This window comes from Grus americana, chromosome 5 (assembly GCF_028858705.1).
Source record: "Grus americana isolate bGruAme1 chromosome 5, bGruAme1.mat, whole genome shotgun sequence".
NCBI classification, from domain to species: Eukaryota; Metazoa; Chordata; class Aves; order Gruiformes; family Gruidae; genus Grus; species Grus americana.
In genome coordinates, this window is record NC_072856.1 from 15,038,619 (window position 1) to 15,058,380 (window position 19,762).

General features: G+C 37.7%; 1 protein-coding gene across 11 annotated transcripts in view; it reads right to left on the bottom strand.

Annotated features, from left to right (window-relative positions):
- Positions 1-19,762, bottom strand: part of SOX6 (SRY-box transcription factor 6) — a 374,241-nt gene that overhangs the window by 139,221 nt on the left and 215,258 nt on the right. For all 11 annotated transcript variants that reach the window (XM_054827505.1, XM_054827506.1, XM_054827508.1 and 8 more), the window contains 2 exons: positions 10,199-10,371; positions 6,551-6,619 (listed from right to left, as the gene is read on the bottom strand). In XM_054827505.1, the coding sequence (XP_054683480.1) occupies positions 6,551-6,619; positions 10,199-10,371 (242 nt within the window). The remainder of the gene's footprint in view (positions 1-6,550; positions 6,620-10,198; positions 10,372-19,762) is intronic.

Here is a 19,762-nt window from a genome sequence, read left to right on the forward strand (position 1 = left end):
TCTTAGAAGGTCACAGTAAACTTTCTTAAAACTCACTCCCCCACCTCAAGACTGTATACAGTTTGAAGGATTGTGTTAAGAGTCAAATCCAGAACTACTTTTTGCTTTGCCAGGATAAATCTTGTTTCCAGGGGCTGAGGGCCTCAAGGGCAGAGCAGCTAGCAGGATCCTTGCAAATGGGGGACCAAGGTGCAAGACCAGAAGCTCAGGAGTAGCACAAGAGGAGTCAACCTTTTGCACAGTGTGTCTTTTTGCTTAGGCCACCACCACGCTGTCATGCCAAAGCCTTTTTAGTAAGGAAGAGGCTGAATAAAGGATAGAGAGCATCACTGGAATATTTATTAAAGCATGAGCTGCTTGGAGAAGGTAAGAATCCCACATCACTTCTCTTCCCACACAGCTGACAGAGAAAATTCCAAGCCAGCCAACCACGAAGATGGCTGTTGTTGGAAAAAGCTGGCCTGTAATAGACCTTTTGCTTGGGTAATTACCAAATAAGAACTGTAGAACTCATTAATAAGGCACTATGTAATAATAAATAAAATATGAAACATTTGACTTTGATGTTTAGCATATTTGGTTTTCCTCCACTGGATCAGTTTCCATTTTCGCTAAGCAAGCTATGAGCTGGACGGACGCTGTGATGCCACGCCTCCAGCAGAGCCCTGTGAATGTGAATCAATGAGTTACCAGCCAGCTACAAGTTACCGGCACGTAACAGCATTTCTCTCTTCCACATGCACACAACTGCATTGCGGGAGGGAGCTGGACACAGATTTTTTTTAATACTGAACTGTTAAAAAAAAAAAAAACCCAAACAAAGAAAAAAGATACCAATGACAGCTGGGAACCAATTCATAAGCAACCTCGAATTTAAGGGAAATGTATCCTTTCTACTGTAAATTAATAAACTGCAGCAATAGTTTATTAAGCTACCATAATAATTTACATTTTCTACTGCCATAATCTTGGCTGCTTATAAATTACAGTAGTTTTACCTATTCTTTAATCCAGAAACATCATTATTTAAATGTTTGATGCAGGCTACAGTGCATCTATCATTACTTGTAAAAGTTAATTAGATTAGATAAAAGAAATAATTAGATTTGCATTTTTATCCTGGTTTTAAACTTCCAAAGAAGATCACAACAGTGTGCCTGTGGGCAATTAAAAACAGCATACAGCAGTGAAATATAAAGGCAAAAAAAAGTCTGGTTTTCCTGGCTAATTCATGATTGAAGATACAATTACAAAATATTTTAAGGGTTTGCTGAAGCTGGGGGCTATTCCTAGACTTCTAAGCTTTGTTTATAACTCTCGCTCTCTTTCAAGGGAGTATCTGATCTGCCTACCCTGCCAATAGAAGTATCAAATTGCTTTCAATGGCTTTATTTGGTCCTGTTCAGAGCTTGCTGGAAGGCGATCAGTTTCATGATCAATAACCAAAAAAAAAAAAAAGGTGGGGGAGAATATTCCCTAGTGCCGGAACAGTAACATTGCAATTGCTTTTTGCTTGTCAATGCTAAATACAGTTTACAAAGAGAGACAACCTCAGAGAGCGTAACTGAACTGACAATAACTAGATTCCAGCTTGTGCATTTTCAGCAAGCTCACTGCAAGGAGCTTTAACCTGTCTCCAAAAGGCAATAAATGGAAGGGTCGGCTCTTAAAATTGGAGGTCAGTTACATACTTAATGATGAAGCATATCTTTAAATCTATTTCTACTATTATTATCCTAGCAAAAAATTAATTAACCAGGTCAGGGAGGCCACGAAGGCTAATGTGGAAGGTAATTATTCCTGATCTTTAGACATGTACTTCACATAAAGAGATAGTCCTTATTCAGCTCACCAGGTACCTGAATTGTCAGTAGTTAATCATGGATAAGAAGAGAGACTCATTGGCTCAGCCTCTTAAGTTTTAAGTATGATTCAAATGATTCCTATTCAAGGACGGTTTAAACAGTTGTAATTTTTATGTTACTGTTCTTTTGTTTGTTTACTATCACAGTAATCACGTCCACTCTTTTTGACTGAGACACAAAATGCAAGAACATTAATATGAAACTACAACAGAATGAATGTATAGATTAAAACAAAAAAAAATTACTATTAGGAATAATTTCTAGTGGCTGAATTAAAACAGAATACTTATGAGAATAGAGGAAGCCAGTTTTTCTGTGTGATGGAAATCATACCGATTCAAACAGAAGAAGAAATGTCCTGCAATGGCACTGAGCATAGTACAGACGAATAAGGTGAAGGGAAACGGTCAAAAGCAGTTTGGACCAGGTCTCACCATAGTACCCATCGCAACTTTTCAGAAAAGCTCAACAATCAGTGTACCTTTTAAAGATTTCAGCCACAATTTAGGATTTGCCCTAATGAAGCCTGCCCACCAGATGAGGGAAGCCCTCAAATTTTCATCCCTTAAATCCCTCCTCCCATGCTGGCAAATCCTGGAGCAACATGCTTCAAGCATCAGTAGGATCCGGCCCCTTCCTCAGCTGGATGTGGCGGGGGCAGAGGCAGTCCCCAAGCCTCAGTCTGAAAGGACTGATTTCTGGCAACGAGCACTGAAATCACAGGGATTTCAGGGCCTCAAGCAGTTCTCAAGGTTGGAACCATTCTAAAGATGCAAGCCTTCCCTTCTTCCAATGTAGTCTTATCTTCATGATGTACGGCCAAATTCCTTCTTTAAATGCTTTTCCCCTTATCCCTAGAGGCTTTCCCTTTCACAGCACAGGCTGAGATGTCCTTGAAATAGTCTGATTTTGTTCCTTCTACTTTAAGAATGAATACTTTTTAGTAAAAAAAAAAAAAATAGTTATTTTAAAAAATCTGAATCAACCTGGAGATCAATCTGTGATCTCTTACTTGCCCCACAGTATTTTCTCAACCTTATTTCAAGTAAAAGCAATGATTTCTCTGCACAGCTTTGCAGAATGAAGAACTTAATTTGGCATACTAGATTTCCTCCCATCTCTATGGACTCCTCTGTAGGAGTGTTTATGAGCATTATGAACATTTGAGCTGAAAAGTAATAATGCACTGCATTTATTTGAAATTTTTCATTGAAGATTCTCAAAACATTACATTTGAATTGAGGAACAGGAAACAATTTGCCAAAATTCAGATAATCAGAGACAGAACTGAGAACAACTCCAGATTCCCACTCCCTTTAGCCAACGGACAAAACCGCTTTCCCCAGCATGCGCACCCTGAAAGTAACATTAGCTTCACTTAGAAAACATGAGACGATTATGCAGAACATTCAATGACCTCAGTACTCTTGAAATACCTATGTTGTTTTCATATGCTAAGCCTAGCTAATGTCCTCTTTGCTCATAGATTGTTGACAAAGTTTTGGAGTAAGGTGTTGCAGTAAGTGGTTTCCAAACAAAACAAAAAACAACCGAATCAAGGTGTTCAAATGATTAAATAAACAAATAATATACAACATAATGTAAATAATAAATACCAAACAATGAAAATTCTCAGTAAATTAACCCAGTAGGTATCCAGGGAAAGATGTGTTTTATTTAATATGGATTATTTCCACTTCTATATGTGGTTGACATAAATCTTGTAAGCCCCATCCAAAGCCATTTCTAATTGTTTAAATGGTTAAATAAACTAGATGTATTTATTCACAGAACTTATTGTTCAAGAATTAACACTGTACCTTAGAAGATGACAGTGGTACACTGTGTATGTCTCATGTGATGAAAACATTGCATCAGCAATGCCCCACTCCTGCATCCTGGAGAACATACCATACTCAGTTCAAGTAGCTGTGCTATGAATAGGCCCATGCCCAGATGGAACTGGCACCTGTGCTACTTATATTTTGTAATCTTTTCAACAGGGGAGTGGCAGGGAAGAGTACTATTGTTTTTCCATGCATACAAAGTATAGTTAAGAGTCTGCACCAGTTTATAAAAGTAATCGCTGCTTCCTGAAAAGGGTTGCTCGAGAGTGTCTTTAAACAAATGCACCTTCTGAATAAAATCAAGAAAGTTATTGGGGACGCAGTTACGAATTCTACCAAGCTCAAAAACTAAACTGAGAATGTAAACGTTTATTAGAGAATTGGTTTTTCCCCTCAAGCCACAGACAGCATGATTCACCTCATCTCACTTCAGATCTCTACACTATAGGCATTGGCATCCATATCCTTTGTAGTTAATGGAGGGAAACAGCCATTTTAGGGAACAATTCATCTGACATTTTAAATGTCTACTTTAGGACAAGATGAATTGCATCCTAAAACTTTTCACTCTGCTTCTCTCTGTTCACTATAAAAACAATCTGGATAATTAATTGAGACAGTCTACACTGCAGTTATCTACTTTTGATATCATGAATTCCACCCAGAGTCACCAGTACGACCAGTATCAGTACTGAGATTTCCTGGGAAGATGCTGGGAAGGGACCTGGGAGAACCGGCACAGCACTGTATCTCTCACCTGTCTCCTGGTTTACCTCCATCCCACCTACAGCCCTTAGGGATCTACAGGTCTCAACAAACTGCAACACCCATAATCAGTTCAGTAGCAACAAACCTATTACAAACTGCAGAGGCGACTTAGCAACTAACTTCTCTCCCAAGCAACTCCTGGCTAGCAAACCTGCCACAGAATTAAGAACGAACAAATAAATAAAGAACCACTTGGCTCACAAGCAACTGGACAATGTAAGCTGGTGTTTAGCCTAGGAAACAATCACCTAACAAACTTTTTTTTCAGTAATCTCCTCGTAAGATCAATGTATGTTTGAGACGGCATCTGCCCAACACACCTAGTGCTTCATACCGGAGTTTACAATGTTCCTTGGGCAATTCCACTACCAATCTGGCTAACAATCTGGGAGTCCTCACTGCCTCAAATACACTGATTAGATTCACATAAATATAAGGATAAATAAGGAGGCCAAACTACCCAGGAACTATGGAATAAGAGCAGCTTATATTAGCAAGAATTTCAAAACAAATGTAGGGAAGGATCACCAAGAAATAATTTAGTTCACATGAACAGAACAATCATTAAAACACTTCTTTGCATATACGTTTAGGAAGGGATGGGAAAGAAAACGCGTGCAGTTTTCAGCTCTATGTAAGACGAAAATTGTGAGTGAATGAGAAAATGAACCTGCAACCTATTCTAAGACCGTGTTTCCCTGGAGTCAGTGGAAGGGTAAAGCTACTGGAAAGTATTGACTGAACTGAAAAATAAAGTACCTTTAAACTTTTCACTACAGAGCAGCATACCCACATTCTCTAAATAGGAACAAAAATTACCTGGTCATGATTCCTCTTTCTGTGTTCTAATTTTTAAACAAATTTAAAAAATTAGAAATTTCCCATGCAAATAACTCTTCTGTTTAGTAGACTCAGCTATGTTTCAGTCCTAGCTTTTACGCCGAGTAAAGATTTTTTTATATGATTCGTTGTATTCTGAAGACAGATTTGCAAATAACACTTAGAGAAGATGGTGGGTTTTTTTCCTTTCACTATTCTTACGTCTCTTCCATCCTTTATGTACACCTAATATGAACATGCAGTCTTCCAACAGGCAATGACAATACTGGTGCTTTAACATTCAGTTGTGTCTCTTATCCCAGGTATCAACACATTTATATATATTAAATTCCTTAAAGTGTAACTGAAATCGCACTACAATATTTGCAAAAGCATTTACAAGCATTCCTTTGGGATGAGAGAAGGAAAAACTTCGTGTTTGGCATCTAGAAACACGGCAATCAGCTGATTAAGGAAAAAACCTGATAGTCCAAGCTTATAAGAAATGATTAGTAGCACAATCATCTGTCAGACCAAACCAAAATATTTAAATCAAAGAACAGGCCCATGGAAATGCTTTCAAACAAAGTGGGAAGCAGAGAAGGTAACACAGTCATACATCAAGAATGCCTCTACCTACATGTCACTCCCTACCCGCACATATTTGCACAAAATTAAACCAGGTTCTGAGTACAAGCACAGATAATTCAATACCTCCAGGACACTCCCAGATTCACACAGGTACAGTTACTCCAAAGGTACATGGGGACACATACATCTGTTGGTCTTTATACATGAGCAGACTTGGTCCCAGGGACTTAGTACCGTCTCAATGTCTATCATCCTATTCTTTAGCTGTTTGCTTTGGTTAATGAAATGGAAAACATTCTTCTAAACTTCTTGTAAAGCCAATTTTGCTTTCGTAGAATACGGAATTCTATAAATAATAATTGAGACTCTGCTTTTACTTCACACAATACAAGTCAAACTGATTGCAGATTTCAGAATTTAAATGACAACATTTAAGAAATAGTTCATAACTTTCAGGAAAAAAAAACTCTGCTTATTAAAGAAAAGCTCATTCCACCAAAAAGATGTTTGATCGTAATTTTCTAAGACACAAAGACTCTCCATAAAGAGCATCTTTACTGAGGCTTGTTAGTAAAGCATGTGGCTGCTTTATTTTAGATCCTTCCCTCTCCATAAATGGAATTTAAGTATAATCAGAAGAGAGCAATAAAACATACTGACCTGAATTTGCTGCTGCAGTAGATTGATTTTGTGCTGCTGTTGCAGAAGTTGCTGCTGTTGTCTTGCAATCTATTAGAAATAAAATTTCCATTAAATTAAAACAGTAATATTGAAACTTCAATATTACGAGTGAAAACCATCTTATTAGTTATTCTTTATTATATTTTTATTAAGCATCTCTTTTTTTTAATTAAGGATATTTTAGAGGTATCTGTATGTGTGACGTAAACATTTTAAATTTAAATGCGACATAAAAATCTAGTTAGCCAGTAAGAAATATGTATTTTAAGCACTTAGGTCTCAAATCTGCGAAGCATAGAAACATGGGTTTAGCTACGTGCATGTGAATAATCTCATCACTATTCAACAAAGCATTTAAGCCTGTGGTGATCTTTGACTATGATGCATTACTGTTAGCTACAATGGGAATGAAACACATGCTTAAAATTAAGTGCTTTGCTGAATGGGGATGGGATTACTCAGGTGCTTAAGGTTAAACACACATTTTCCTGCTTTGCTGAACTGGAGCCTTAGCTAGTATTTATAGATGTTTCACTATTCAGCACAAGCTCCTAGGGCAAGCTTCTCTAACTTCATTCACAATGAGCAACACATTACTTCTCTTGTAAATCTCGAAGTCCTCCTTGGAACTACTCGGGGAAGTAGGGTCTCATTCTGTGTAAAAGTAGTACCTGATGCTCAGTAACTCATCCTCAACACAACCCTGTGAAATACGTAGATATTCTTACCCTCATTTGATAGATTCAGTAAGGGATCTGGAGGGTAAAGCTTCACTGTATCCCTTCTCTAACACAGATGGAGAGAGGCAAGTGTTCAGGGTGGGGAGAGCTAAAAGACTAATGAGAGAGAATCTGCCCCAGACACTCCTCCCTTCCCCAGTTCCCACAAACCATCCAAAACCAGAGTGCAAGAGCAGACGGGAAACAGGATCCTGTCCTCAGACTGCAGAGCTGCAATAGGTAACATGGACTGAAGCTACAGAGGAGAAGCCACAGGGAGCTGGGGGAACAACTGGACTTCTGCTTTAGAAGAGTAACTGTGCAGCAGACTGAAACGAGGACAAGATTTGTGTTTCCTGGAAACCCTGGCCTCAGCACTTCTGCTGCCTTCATTTCTTAAGTATAATTTCCCCTCCTATAAATATTTATCTAGAGCAGAGGAGCCACATAAACCAGCAAGAAGTTGGTGACAAAGGTAGCTTGGTTACTCGAGTCTACTGTTTCAGTTTTGGCAAAACCCCTCCTGGTCTCCTTCCCCACCATCTTCTAGGCATGCTTAGCTTTCTCTGTTTATAACACAGAGAGTAAGTAAAATGTTTTTATGATCAAAAAAAATTACAGAAATGTAGCAAGGTTGATTTGGAAATAAACAAACACATAGTTTTAGTGCAAACTGTTCAGATTAACTGATAAGGAATTTGCAGTTACATATTAACAGCTTGTAATTGTGCACACACAGAGATCAAGTCTGTCATTTCCTTAATCTCTCACTTTGTTACTTGGCAATAGCTTTGTCATTTTTTTCACTGCTACAGTTAAAATTCACTTTTGTATGGGACACCAACACAAAATCCATACATATTTTAAGTCTTGCATATGGCCTCAAAGAGACAAATTGAGGTCTATGTGATTCTGGGGTTGGATCAAGGCCAAGTGCCACACAGAAAAGTAATCAAGCAACTATCATAGCCCACTACACTGATGCTTCTAAGAGGGATCAAACTCCCTTTATGAGTCTGGTGTTTGAATATTTCTGGATAAATCTCCCAGTAAAGTCTATAAAAATATGGTGAATGAAGACTGAAGAAGCAGGCCCCAGTCTGCTAGTGAAAAAGGTAGTTAAAACCCAGCTAGCAGCCTGTGTGCCCAGGCAACCGAGGGCAGCTCCTCCTCAGGTCATCTATTGTCAGATCAGCAGTCAGCAGTAATGTCTATGCTTGGAAAAGCAACTCTAATGGTAACTGTGCTACAGAGAATATTTAAAAACCTATACAAGTGCTTGAGTTACTATTTTTAATGAGTACACACCAATTGTGCTATTCCATCTTTGAAGTGTAGTGCTTGTCACTGAAGATAAGCTCTGCTGGGTTTGTGTCCACATTGTCCCTGCTGCTAAAATCTCAGTGAAGGTAATAGAAAAATTATCATGATATTCAGCTTCAGAAAGGAATTCTTTGTAATTTCACCTTGAAATCAGACACTGCATGGAGCTGCATCATGGATCGTTCTTTCTGAGTGCTGTAGCTTTTTTTCACAGATACAGTGTCCTATGTCCAGAACTGTTTGGAGCTGCTGGTGACCTGGTTGCTAATTGACATGGCAAGCTATAGCCAAAGCAAGGATGAGATCTTTGTTTACATGTGCAAAGGCACTGATCTGCCGGAGTTCAGACTGCTTGTGAACAGCTTTTTGTACCTGTAGGTGCAATATAGTACCATCTGAATAGGCATTTCCTGATGAAACCCAGAAATATACCATGAAGCATCTAATGTCAATGGTTCCTCTTAGATGGAATAGTACTGTGATAGAAAATGCATCCAACACCCTGCAATGCAATTACCATAGCATATTCTTGATGTATAGGCTTGACACAGTAAAGTAGGGTACACAAGCACCATGTGGCTCAAATTCTGAATTTTATTTGCCTATCGGTTGAGCTACATGCTCGCTTCATTGAGCATGACAACCTAGTTTTAAGTGTCATTTAATTTTCATTTTGAAATATAATTACAAAGTGTTCACTGTAAGATATCACTCGTCTGCAAATGTGTCAAGATTAATTTGTGCTAGCTTATTCACAAGTGTCAATAGTTAATTACTGTGTCATCTCTGGATGGCTAAATGACATTCTAACTTCTGATTTTTTACAGTGTTCCTTTATGTTATTTTCCATTAGGGGATGAGTCCATATTCCTACATGTGGGCAAATACTCAAGCACATAAAATACCAGACGTCACAACTCATTAAAATCAATAGAGCATATATTGCTGTATATATCCTATAAAATACGTTTAACTGAAAAGATAATTCTAGTAATAATGTCAGATTCCTAAAAACCACACATTAATTTGGATCTGTCTGATCTAATGCCTAGGGAACTAGTGTATGGGATCACTGTTGTTACACTTTTGTATAATGAGAAAAGGACACCTCTTTGGACAACTGCATCTTCAGGGAAAAAAAAACCCAACAACAAACAACACACCAAACCAAAAATACCCTACAACATGAGCAAACAAAACAAACCTTACTTGTAGAAGATATTTGAAGATTTGGGGATGCTTAAGGTTTTTTGTTCAATTATTTTCTTGTCAAAAAGAGAAAGAGTTAAATAATGGTTATAGTCTGGCTTATTTGTAACTCCCAAAATTGCATCTCAGTGCAAGAAGCAAGAACTGTGAAATCTATCAAATGCCATTTCTTCTAGGAAAGAAATTATTTGAATGTCCACACCCACTTTTTTTCTCAGGATCCTATAATATTTCCTCCTTCTGGAAAAAGATGTCATTTCTGAAGATATTTAAGCTCTTTTAACAAAAAGGATGAAAGGAAACACCAGGCAGAACAGTGTTTATAATAAGCATTCTGCATGAAACATTTTCACAGGTTTCTTTCTTGGAGCCTCACCTGTTCTTGCTGTTGGCGAGCAAGGTCCATTTGCTGCCGTTGTTTTTCAATTTGTGAGGCTGCCAGCTTTTTCTGTTCATCATGGGCAGCAAGGAGCTGCTCCCGTAAGCTGATCAGCTGGGTGATCATAGTAGAGAGCTGTCGCTCTTTTTCTGCCAGGCTTTCTGGTGTACCTAAACGTGCAAGGAAAGATGTACTGTAAATATGAGATAGACAATAGTTACCAAGCAATACGCACCAAAAAAATGGCTGAATCACCAACATGCTTATTTCAAGTGGCAGCTTGAATATATATTTTACTAACAAATCCCAAAAGAATCTAGCACATAGTTTTGCTGTGCTCTAAGCAGTGGAGGATATAACAAAACTTGGAGCAGAAAAGATATAGAGCATTTCTTTTTTTTCTGACAGGAGTAATTAATGATGCACTGTGTACAAATCCCTATATCTTTTCCATCTAAATCTGCCCAGTGTGATAAATACATTCACAGTTTATTAGACATAATTTTCCTTCACTTTATATATTTTGTTATTTTTTTCCCCAAAGTATGTAAAAATGCTTTAAAAAAAAATTTAAAAGATGCTGTTCAGTGGAAGAAGCAGTTTAATAGTTTATTGATCATTTCTCTAAAATACCCATATATCTGATAGGTCATTTGGGTAAATGTAAGCTTTGGTTACAGAATGTGTATTAAAAATGAGCTCTACTTGTCCCTAAGAGAAATGGCTAACCTGAGAAAATGGTTTAAAAATTGTCATTTAACTTTCAAAGTTTACTCTACAGAGAGCACTTAATTAATATGAAACTACGGTACATTTATTCTTTGCACTAATGATGCTTAATGGTCTGTTAATGGGTAAATTGCATGGGTCTCCTAAGTAGAGAGTACAGGGTCCTTTTGCGAATCAATCCAAAAATATCCCATCTTACGTATGAACATATTGCTCTGTCACAAACAGCAATGTCAGCTCCTATATTTGAGCCATACACTGCATTTCCTTGTGTGAGCATCTCAGACCCACAGCTCTGTAAGAGGTAATATAATTACAGTAAGGTAGCAGTTCAGGAATATTGGAAGAGCATCTGAAAGAGGTTTACAGTTGGAAGTGGGATAAATGAAGCAATTTTATGTTGTACAGGAGAACTGAGAGTTAGGGAAGAAGCGAACCAAATCAAGAACCAGTCAGGTCTGTAATCTGCCACAATGATATGAGAAGTGGCACAAAAGAGAGGGTATTCGCATCCTTTCACAATACTCACAGTCCATTCACAATAGAGGACTGTGATAAAGAAGTCACAGGACTTTGAAGAGGAAGAAAATGTGTGAGGAACAGGACCTGGGAGGGAATGGAGAAACTGTCACCAAAATTATGACTCCACCTTCTTCCCAGGAGTAAGATCGATATCTTCTAGGGAAGAGAAGAAAGAGGTTGACAGGTTTCATAAGAAGAAGGAAGACAAAACGGACTCCTGCCAAGAAGGTGACAAACCCAAGATGCCCTACTACTTACGTCGTGCTATGATAGGACCAATATTATTCTTAAACAGAATTTCATTTGCAAAAGCAGCATAGAAGAAAACCTCTGTCTATAATTGCTTTCTATGGAAAAAGAAACTGCATGGCTTAAGTCATTCACTCTAAACAAAGCAAACTTCCAGAAACAAAGGGTACCTGTTTTTCTGTACGTTTCTTAATTGCATTGAACACCATAACATACTGAAAATAATCAATTTCTTAGCCACTATTAACTATCTTAGTTTTAAAAGATTCTGCAACAAACTGATGTTTCATTACCCTGTAATGCCAAATCTCATTCAGTATACATGTGACACAGGCCTCTGGACAAGGAAAAATAAGTAACTTCTGTTGTAGAAGTTTTAGAAACGGTTAGCAATTTTCTTAGTCACAAGAAGTATGATCGATGCGTGAAGTTAAACCTGAAGGGCACTCTACTATTCAGACCAACTCACTGCAAATCCTTAGTGTGATATGCGAGACTGAAGCATTCAAAGTTCTGTGCAAAAAGCTGTTTCAAAACAACAACAACAAAAAGATTTCTGAAAGTAAGCTTAGGCAGGTATGCAGCCAGGAAAACGTCTGCACTGAAGGTACTGCCTTGCCAGAATCCCTTAGCTCGTACCGAGCTCCGCACTGCTGACATCAGTTCAATTATCTGCAACTTTAGTATAGACTTACCTTAACCGTCTTAAAATGTATTATTCAGTCTTGAAGATTTTGCACCATAGATCAAAGGTTATTTAGGTGCTTTTGAATATGTTATTGTATACTGAAATTCATTTTCATGGCTAAAAGACTGCTCTGCCAAAGAAAAACTCCCTTGCCCATCGTGACTAGAAGAGATCAACCACTCCACCTATTTTAGAAAGCCAATGGGAAGCAACCTGCTGCCTCAAATGATACTTATTGCCATGCACTGCCACCTGGGAAACCACAGCTTGAGACTTTCACATCTGTCAAGCAGCTTTGGCATTGTAATGCGGGCCCCTGATCTTACAGTCATAAAATATTTTACACACCCAAAGCAGATATTAATCTCCTGCTCCATTTCCACATTATTCTGTATACTTTGTACTTGCTCCATAATATGAGTAGAAAGCTACCACAAAGAGTGCCTGCTAAGGCTACAAAATTTGATTGTTTTGTTATGATTAGTTAGAACCATTTGATACAGTTGCAGCAAATTTATAAGGTCATTTCTTTTTCTTTTTTTCTGAATTTTATACAATAGCAGGCAGAAGTAACTGTTCTTATTCAGGAATTCATAGTAATTGTTTTTCTTTCCTTTTTCCCCCCAGAGAAACACATCTGAAATGAATGACCCCATTTAATGTACTCTTTAATTTGTACTGTGCTATGTAATCCAACAACAGAATAGAACTGATGACCACAAAATGTACACTGTGCTCCTGGAAAATAACGAGACCTCCATGAAGCTGCAAGACACCTAACCAAACACGGCTCAAGACAAGAAAAGGCATAAGATGCAGAATGTTGTTGTATGAACAGTGTGTGTGTGGAAGGAGGGGGAGGTATAATTTAATTTTAGAGTGGAAAATCCCAACCATTATTTTACAGTTTAAATACCAATAAAAAACAACTTGCTCAGAATGCAGACCAGATTGAGCTGATCTAGCTGGGCCAAGAGAGGTCATCAGTAGCTGTGTGCCATCATCATCTGTTTTGCATCCACTTACTGCAGCAAGCAATGAGATTCCTAAACTCATTACCAGTAAATAAACTTCTTCTGCTGACTAAAAATATCTATAAATAAAATAAAAATATAGCTATCTGTAAAATGTATTTGCCATAAAAACAAATAAAACAAAAAGCTTAGTAAAAAATGTACAGTAAATATGCCAGCTTCCATAAAATATTATATATCACAGTTTTCTCCCTCTTCTAGTCCTATTCTCTTACTCCAAAGACAGCAGTACTTTTTTTTTTTTTTTTCCATGGGGTCTTCCTTATCCCCAAAACACATCTGTCTTGAGTTTCTCTCAGATTTGTCAGGTGGATCAGTGCTCCCCAGGGCCTGCTCCATCTGAAGTATTTTAATTTGACTAAACACCTGATTTATTTTATCTCTCCGATGAGAAAGGCAGTTTGTCTTAATAGAGCCTGTCAGCCTACAGTCCCATTCACAGCAATTTACAGGCAGCCAGGGATGCTGGAAAAGAAGAGTGCTGTGATTCTGTATTTTATCCTCCTCCAGAAAGCACCTAAAAGCAGCTATTCACTGCTACTGCATGTGGCATTTTAGAACTGAATTAGCTTTTTATTCAAGTAACTACACTTGTTGTGAATAGCTTATCTGTAAAATTGCTACATTCACTACTGATTTTATTAACCTTTGGCTCTATCACAAAATGGTCTTCAGTTAGGAAAGACCTTTAAAATTGACACATTTTTCTTAGGGTCCTTTATTTCAGTGACTTCAGATATACTGAATTTGATCCATTGACTCCCTTTACCAGCAGTATTTAAAATTTTGAGTGTTGGTGGGAAGTCGATAGTGTTTAAGGACTTCTTTTTAAAATTAAAATATAAGTGTTAGTCTCATCAACAGTTCAGAAAAAGTAGTTATTCTTTTTGATAGTCCCTTGGTTATATATTCCTGCCTTTGTGATTGTAATCATATGCTGAAAAATAATTTGGTTGTAGCAATATTTTAATTTTTCCTTTTGTGCTTATTGGTTTTTTTGGTATGGATTTGAGCACAAATTGAGATAAAATGGTCAGATTGAACACAACTAAGGCATCAAAGAGAACTTTTGAGAAATTCTGGTCATAGGTCAATCTAACCAGGAGTGAGAAAATAAAAAGTAGCTATAAATCTGCTGAAAAAGAGAGAAGAGTTCAACTTATCATCTAAAATTACATTTAGAAAGAATTCTGCTTGTGGCAAAAACTACCTTTTAAAACTGATCACAATGCTACATGATTTCTGGTACACGAAGTAATAGAAAGATCATCATATAAGTTATGATGCATTTAATAAAAATCATAAATATCATCTTGCATTTTATCTACCTAGATTTCTTTAAGTATTGGGGGAAAAAAAAAAAAAAAAGAGGTTAACAATATAATATCCTGCAAGCACAGATATATAACTATAGTTCCTATATCAATCTCTGGTCTACCACCTTACAACACTTCTGTTACCTCTCACTACATATTCTATATGTATACAGTCTATATACAGACGTAGTTGCATGTCAACAAACACAGGAGGCTTAAATTTCGAACTGTCCTTGTGGTAAGTTGTTATGAGATAGAGGCAGAGTAATAACTGCTGGTAAGGGGGAAAAAAGCAGGAATAACAAAAAATAGACTCCTAGACCTACATAGTATAATTTAAACTAATCTCTTTGACACTGAGCAAAAGAAAACAAGATAAACCCATGTATTCTATAAAGTGAAAAAAAGACAAAATACTGGAGTCATAAACAAGCCAGAAATTTTTAGGCATGCTCCAAAGGTTGCTGAAATAGGCTTCTTAGCTGTGATACAAAATTACTGTGGGTTCTTGAATGTGCTTGCCTTAGTTTCCCAACATATATGCAAAGGAAAACCCTACCAATCGGAGGGGTTTATGCCTGGTTAGTTAATGCTTCTGCAGTGCTTTGAGATCTTTCATGGAATCTCTACACAGCTGCAAAGTATTATTGGTTCTCTTGAATTCTGTGATTAGTGTAAAGCATGACAGATATCATCCTTGTTTATGTGCTGCATCTAAACTAACTTTTGCCCCATATACTTACAGGAAATACAAATTAATATATCACAAATGATTACTCCTGTTATGTTTTTAGAATAAACACATAGTGTGACTTTTATGAAATCAAGAGACAGTAATGTAAGAAAGAAGTGTGGACTTTGCCAGAAACCAAGAAGGGCTTTAAATCACGTAACTGCAGTTTCAAAGTATCACCAACCGAAGCAATTCAACCAACATTCAAAAATGATTTTGAATCAAGTTAAGCAATTTCAGCATTTAAAAAAAAAAGCCTTTATGAATCAATTCCTCAGGGTTTGTTTTTTTTTTTTATGGACATTGTTTGAAAAGAAAGCAAAAACACAATGCTAGACATAAAAGAAAGTGTATTTGATCTTAGCTGCCCAGAGATAACCTGGTTAAACCATTCTGTCTAACACGGCAGTCTGCAGCGCACATCAGATAGGCTGTGATGTCTCTACTTCACAGGCTCTGTCCAGCATTTAGCATTTACCCTTTTTTGATTGGGTCACCTTTTAAATGCCACAAAATAGGGCAGCAAAAGTCAACAAAAATAAACAGGGGAAACAGAAGAAAGTAACAATCTAATGGAAGGGCTTCGGAGATAAAAGTCACTTTGTGAGGGCTGCCTGACTAAGGAGCCCCCTTGCCATTGCAATAGCATCTAATTTGAGTTCTAACTCCAACAGCAGTTTAAAAAGCTTTCCACTCTAAAGGGCCCCAAGTGCATCATAAAGATAAAGCATTTCAGTAGAAAACAGCCACAAAGCCCTCTATTATCTTATCAGTCTTTGGTTACAACAGCTGAACCAATATGACTAAGTTCTGAATGACTTTTTTTTCCCCTTCTTTTTATAACACTAGAATACTGGAATTTCTTTATTTCATGATCAGTTAGCAATTGTTGGTGTTCCCATATGCTACTGTCCAGTCCTTAGTCAATAAAAAGTTTTATAAATGCTTCCATTGTGCTTTGTAGCATCCCAGTGCAGAAGGCAGCACAGCAAACATGTCCAGCATGCAAACCACACCGGATAGCATCTCTTGTGAAGGTGTGAGATCCTCCCCCCCCCCAGCTTATGTCGCAAAATGATTCTGCATTTTAAGCTTTGAGCAAGGAAAAATTAATACCCTATGTCCAGAAACAGTAGCAGGAATTAATATTAGGAACTACTGAAAATATTCTGTAGAGCAAAATCTGTTTGTCAGATTGAGAAAAACATAAAATGCCTTAAGTTAGCTATGCTTATGAGAAGGATGAAAATGCTTTACTGACTCTCTGCAGGATTGGTCCTAGTTTCACATATACTAAGCCTCAGACGCTTAAGCCGTTACTTAGGTGGGAATGATGTGAAACTAATACGATTCGCAGAACAGGAGAGTTTTAATACTAACCTAAACTTATCATAGGCCAGACTGTCTTTCCTAGACTAGCCATAAAATTGCAGGTAGCAGAGTGAAAATGAAATTACCTCAGTGATGATGACGCTTCATTCTCCCATGTCAGTATGCCCACAGACAGGTGAGGGAGAAGGCAGGGACCCACGACTGCAGGGCCAGCTGCCCCTCCATCACCACAGCCACCCCTCTGGCTCTGCGCAAACTGAGCTGCTGGCATGTCCCACAGCAAACGTCAGGGTCCTGCACCCACCACCATTTAACTTGGATCATACCAAGGCTTTCATGCAGTCCACACGTACATCTTGCCTAACCAGGGGAGACAGTACATGTGCAGAAGAGCGATCCACGTCCAGATCTGCCCTGACATTGAGCTGGGATAGAGACAGGAGTCCCTGGGCCTAAGTGCCCTCACAGGTCCTCACTTTATCATTGCACCTCTCAGTGTTCAGGTCCAACTGCACCCTGTTCGATCCTTTAAAGTGTCACGCTCAGTTGTTTTTTCCCTTCTCAAAACAATTTAAAGGATTTATCCCTTCTTCAGACTTCGCAAACTGCAGAACAGTTTATTCTGCATTAAGAACAAACACGTCACAGGACTGTATATAGTAATCCAGCTGAATATTTCCCCTAAAGATTTACTATCACCTGATGGCAACTGAGGCAGGCTTACCTGCCTTACCATTTCCCAGCAAATGCCCATACCTTGGCCTTGCTCCCGCAAAGAACCACCTCTTCTGAGACAATGTTTCTTTCGTGGCCTTTAACATTTTTTTGATCTCATGTGTTTGCTGGACTTTTTGTTCTTGTGTTGTTTCTTAGCAATTCTCAAGTGTTTCCTGAGGAATATCTTATATTCAGAGGTTTTCTTCCTTGACTGTTTTTCACAACAGCTCCAATCAAAGTAAACCAACACATTCAAAAGAAAGACGCTGCAGAGACCGGATCAACATAAACTGTTCACAAGTTACTACCAAACGGCTCCAAAACCAGCAAAGCAATCTGCTGGGCAAAGGAGTGGATTGAGCAGTGTCTGGTCAGCTCAATGGAGCAGCACAATGATACGTTGCCTCATTTTTAGGGATGCGGTGAATCTACAGTTCAGTCCTAAAACGTAATCCACGTCAGGAATGCAGGAAAGAATGTGATGTTAGCCAGAGCTGCAACCTCCCCCTCCTCCAAACCAGCGCCCAGCAAAAAGCAGAAAAGCAACAAATCTCTTGGACTCCTTACTTTCTTTAACACACATGAAAGGAAGAACTCTATCTGATATAAGCCTTGGAGGACTTTAACTATGTTTAGAGATTTTGTTACTATCTCATATATACAATTCTACTTTAGTATTGTTTGCTACTTTAAAAAGGAGAAAAAATACTTTAGGCAGTTTCTTAGAATTACTCTCGAATTCCAGAAGAACTTGTCACCTTACATTCTAAATAATACTAGAAGTACATATTAAGTGTTAATTCAAGTACATATTAAGTGTTAATTCATGCATGTGCACGTGGAAGAAAGACGACAACAATTTTTGAATAAATTATTCCTAGGGTTTTTCAGCAGCAAGTAGAGATTCAGTTATGAATGCTTTAGTGGTTTCAGTGGGTTTAGAAATGCTTCATATATACTCAATATGAGCTGTTCAGACTCTATATGGGGATAATGTGATGATACTGGATATAAACAGAGAAATACGTATTATACATTGCAAGTAAACACTCACAGCCAACCTGTTCTTGCTGAATTAGAATATAATGACACAGCAGAGGCCATAGGCTGTGAGTAATCTATACAGCAATACAAACACTAAAATATGATGTAAAGAGAAAAGAAACATGAGTAGTTTTATTCTGTTAACTGAGAATACCGTAGCCCAGGGCATAGCACACCAAAATAAAATTAACATGGTGGTGTTATACAGAGAGAAAAAAATGTATTATTAATATTATTATTGATTCTAATGCTCAATTCCAATGTGTTTGAAGTAAAACAAATTACAAATGAGAGGAGGAAAGATGGTCCATCCATGTAAGGTACTCACTCAGGATTTGAGAGCGCTGAAAAAATACCCTGACCTTCAGTTTCAGTTTTTCCTGTTTAAACAGAGATGACAGTACTTCCCTAGATGAGGGAGGGGGAAAGGGAGGAGGATATTATTCTGAAGATAGGAACAGTAAAGAGTCCAAACTGTATTTGTGGGCCATATAACAAAAAGAAATAGTATATTAAAAAATAAAAAAAAATCCAAAGGATAAAGGAGGTATTGGAAGTGAAAAGAATTGATAAACAGGAAAAAAAAAGAAAATCTAGCTATCACGTAATTATATAACAGTTTCTTTTCTGTAGAAAAAACACGCTGAGATGCCAGAAACTGTGTTAATACGGAAAGCAGAAATACTTAAACGTCACAGTAGGAATAAACTTTCAGGAACCTTCTCTGTGCAAACTTGTTTACCAGATCATGTTTACTAGGGGTTTTTTGTTGAAGTTAATATCTTAAGTCAAAATGGCACAAGATTGGTTCACATTTCCCTATCAGAGAACACACACTAAGCACAAAAAACAATAGCAGGCCAATGTTATGCCTTCTTCAAGGAGATGAGAAAGTCATAAAAAAAGTTTGAAAGTTAAATCCCATAACTTTTCTCATTTACAAAGACTGTTCAACTAACGTCAACCCAATAGTCCTCACATAACAGAACAGGGGAAGTCTCATAGGGAAATGGAGATAACCAGAGTTTTTCCTTCTGAGAACGGGACACAAATACTAAATACCAGAAAAATCAAGTCCCTCAATAACAATGGCGCTCACAGTGCTTGTAGCTTCTTCATTACACTGGAATTAACAACTCAGCAAGCCTAATTCTCTATTCATATTATTTACACATACATGTAGAACCAGAAACTTCA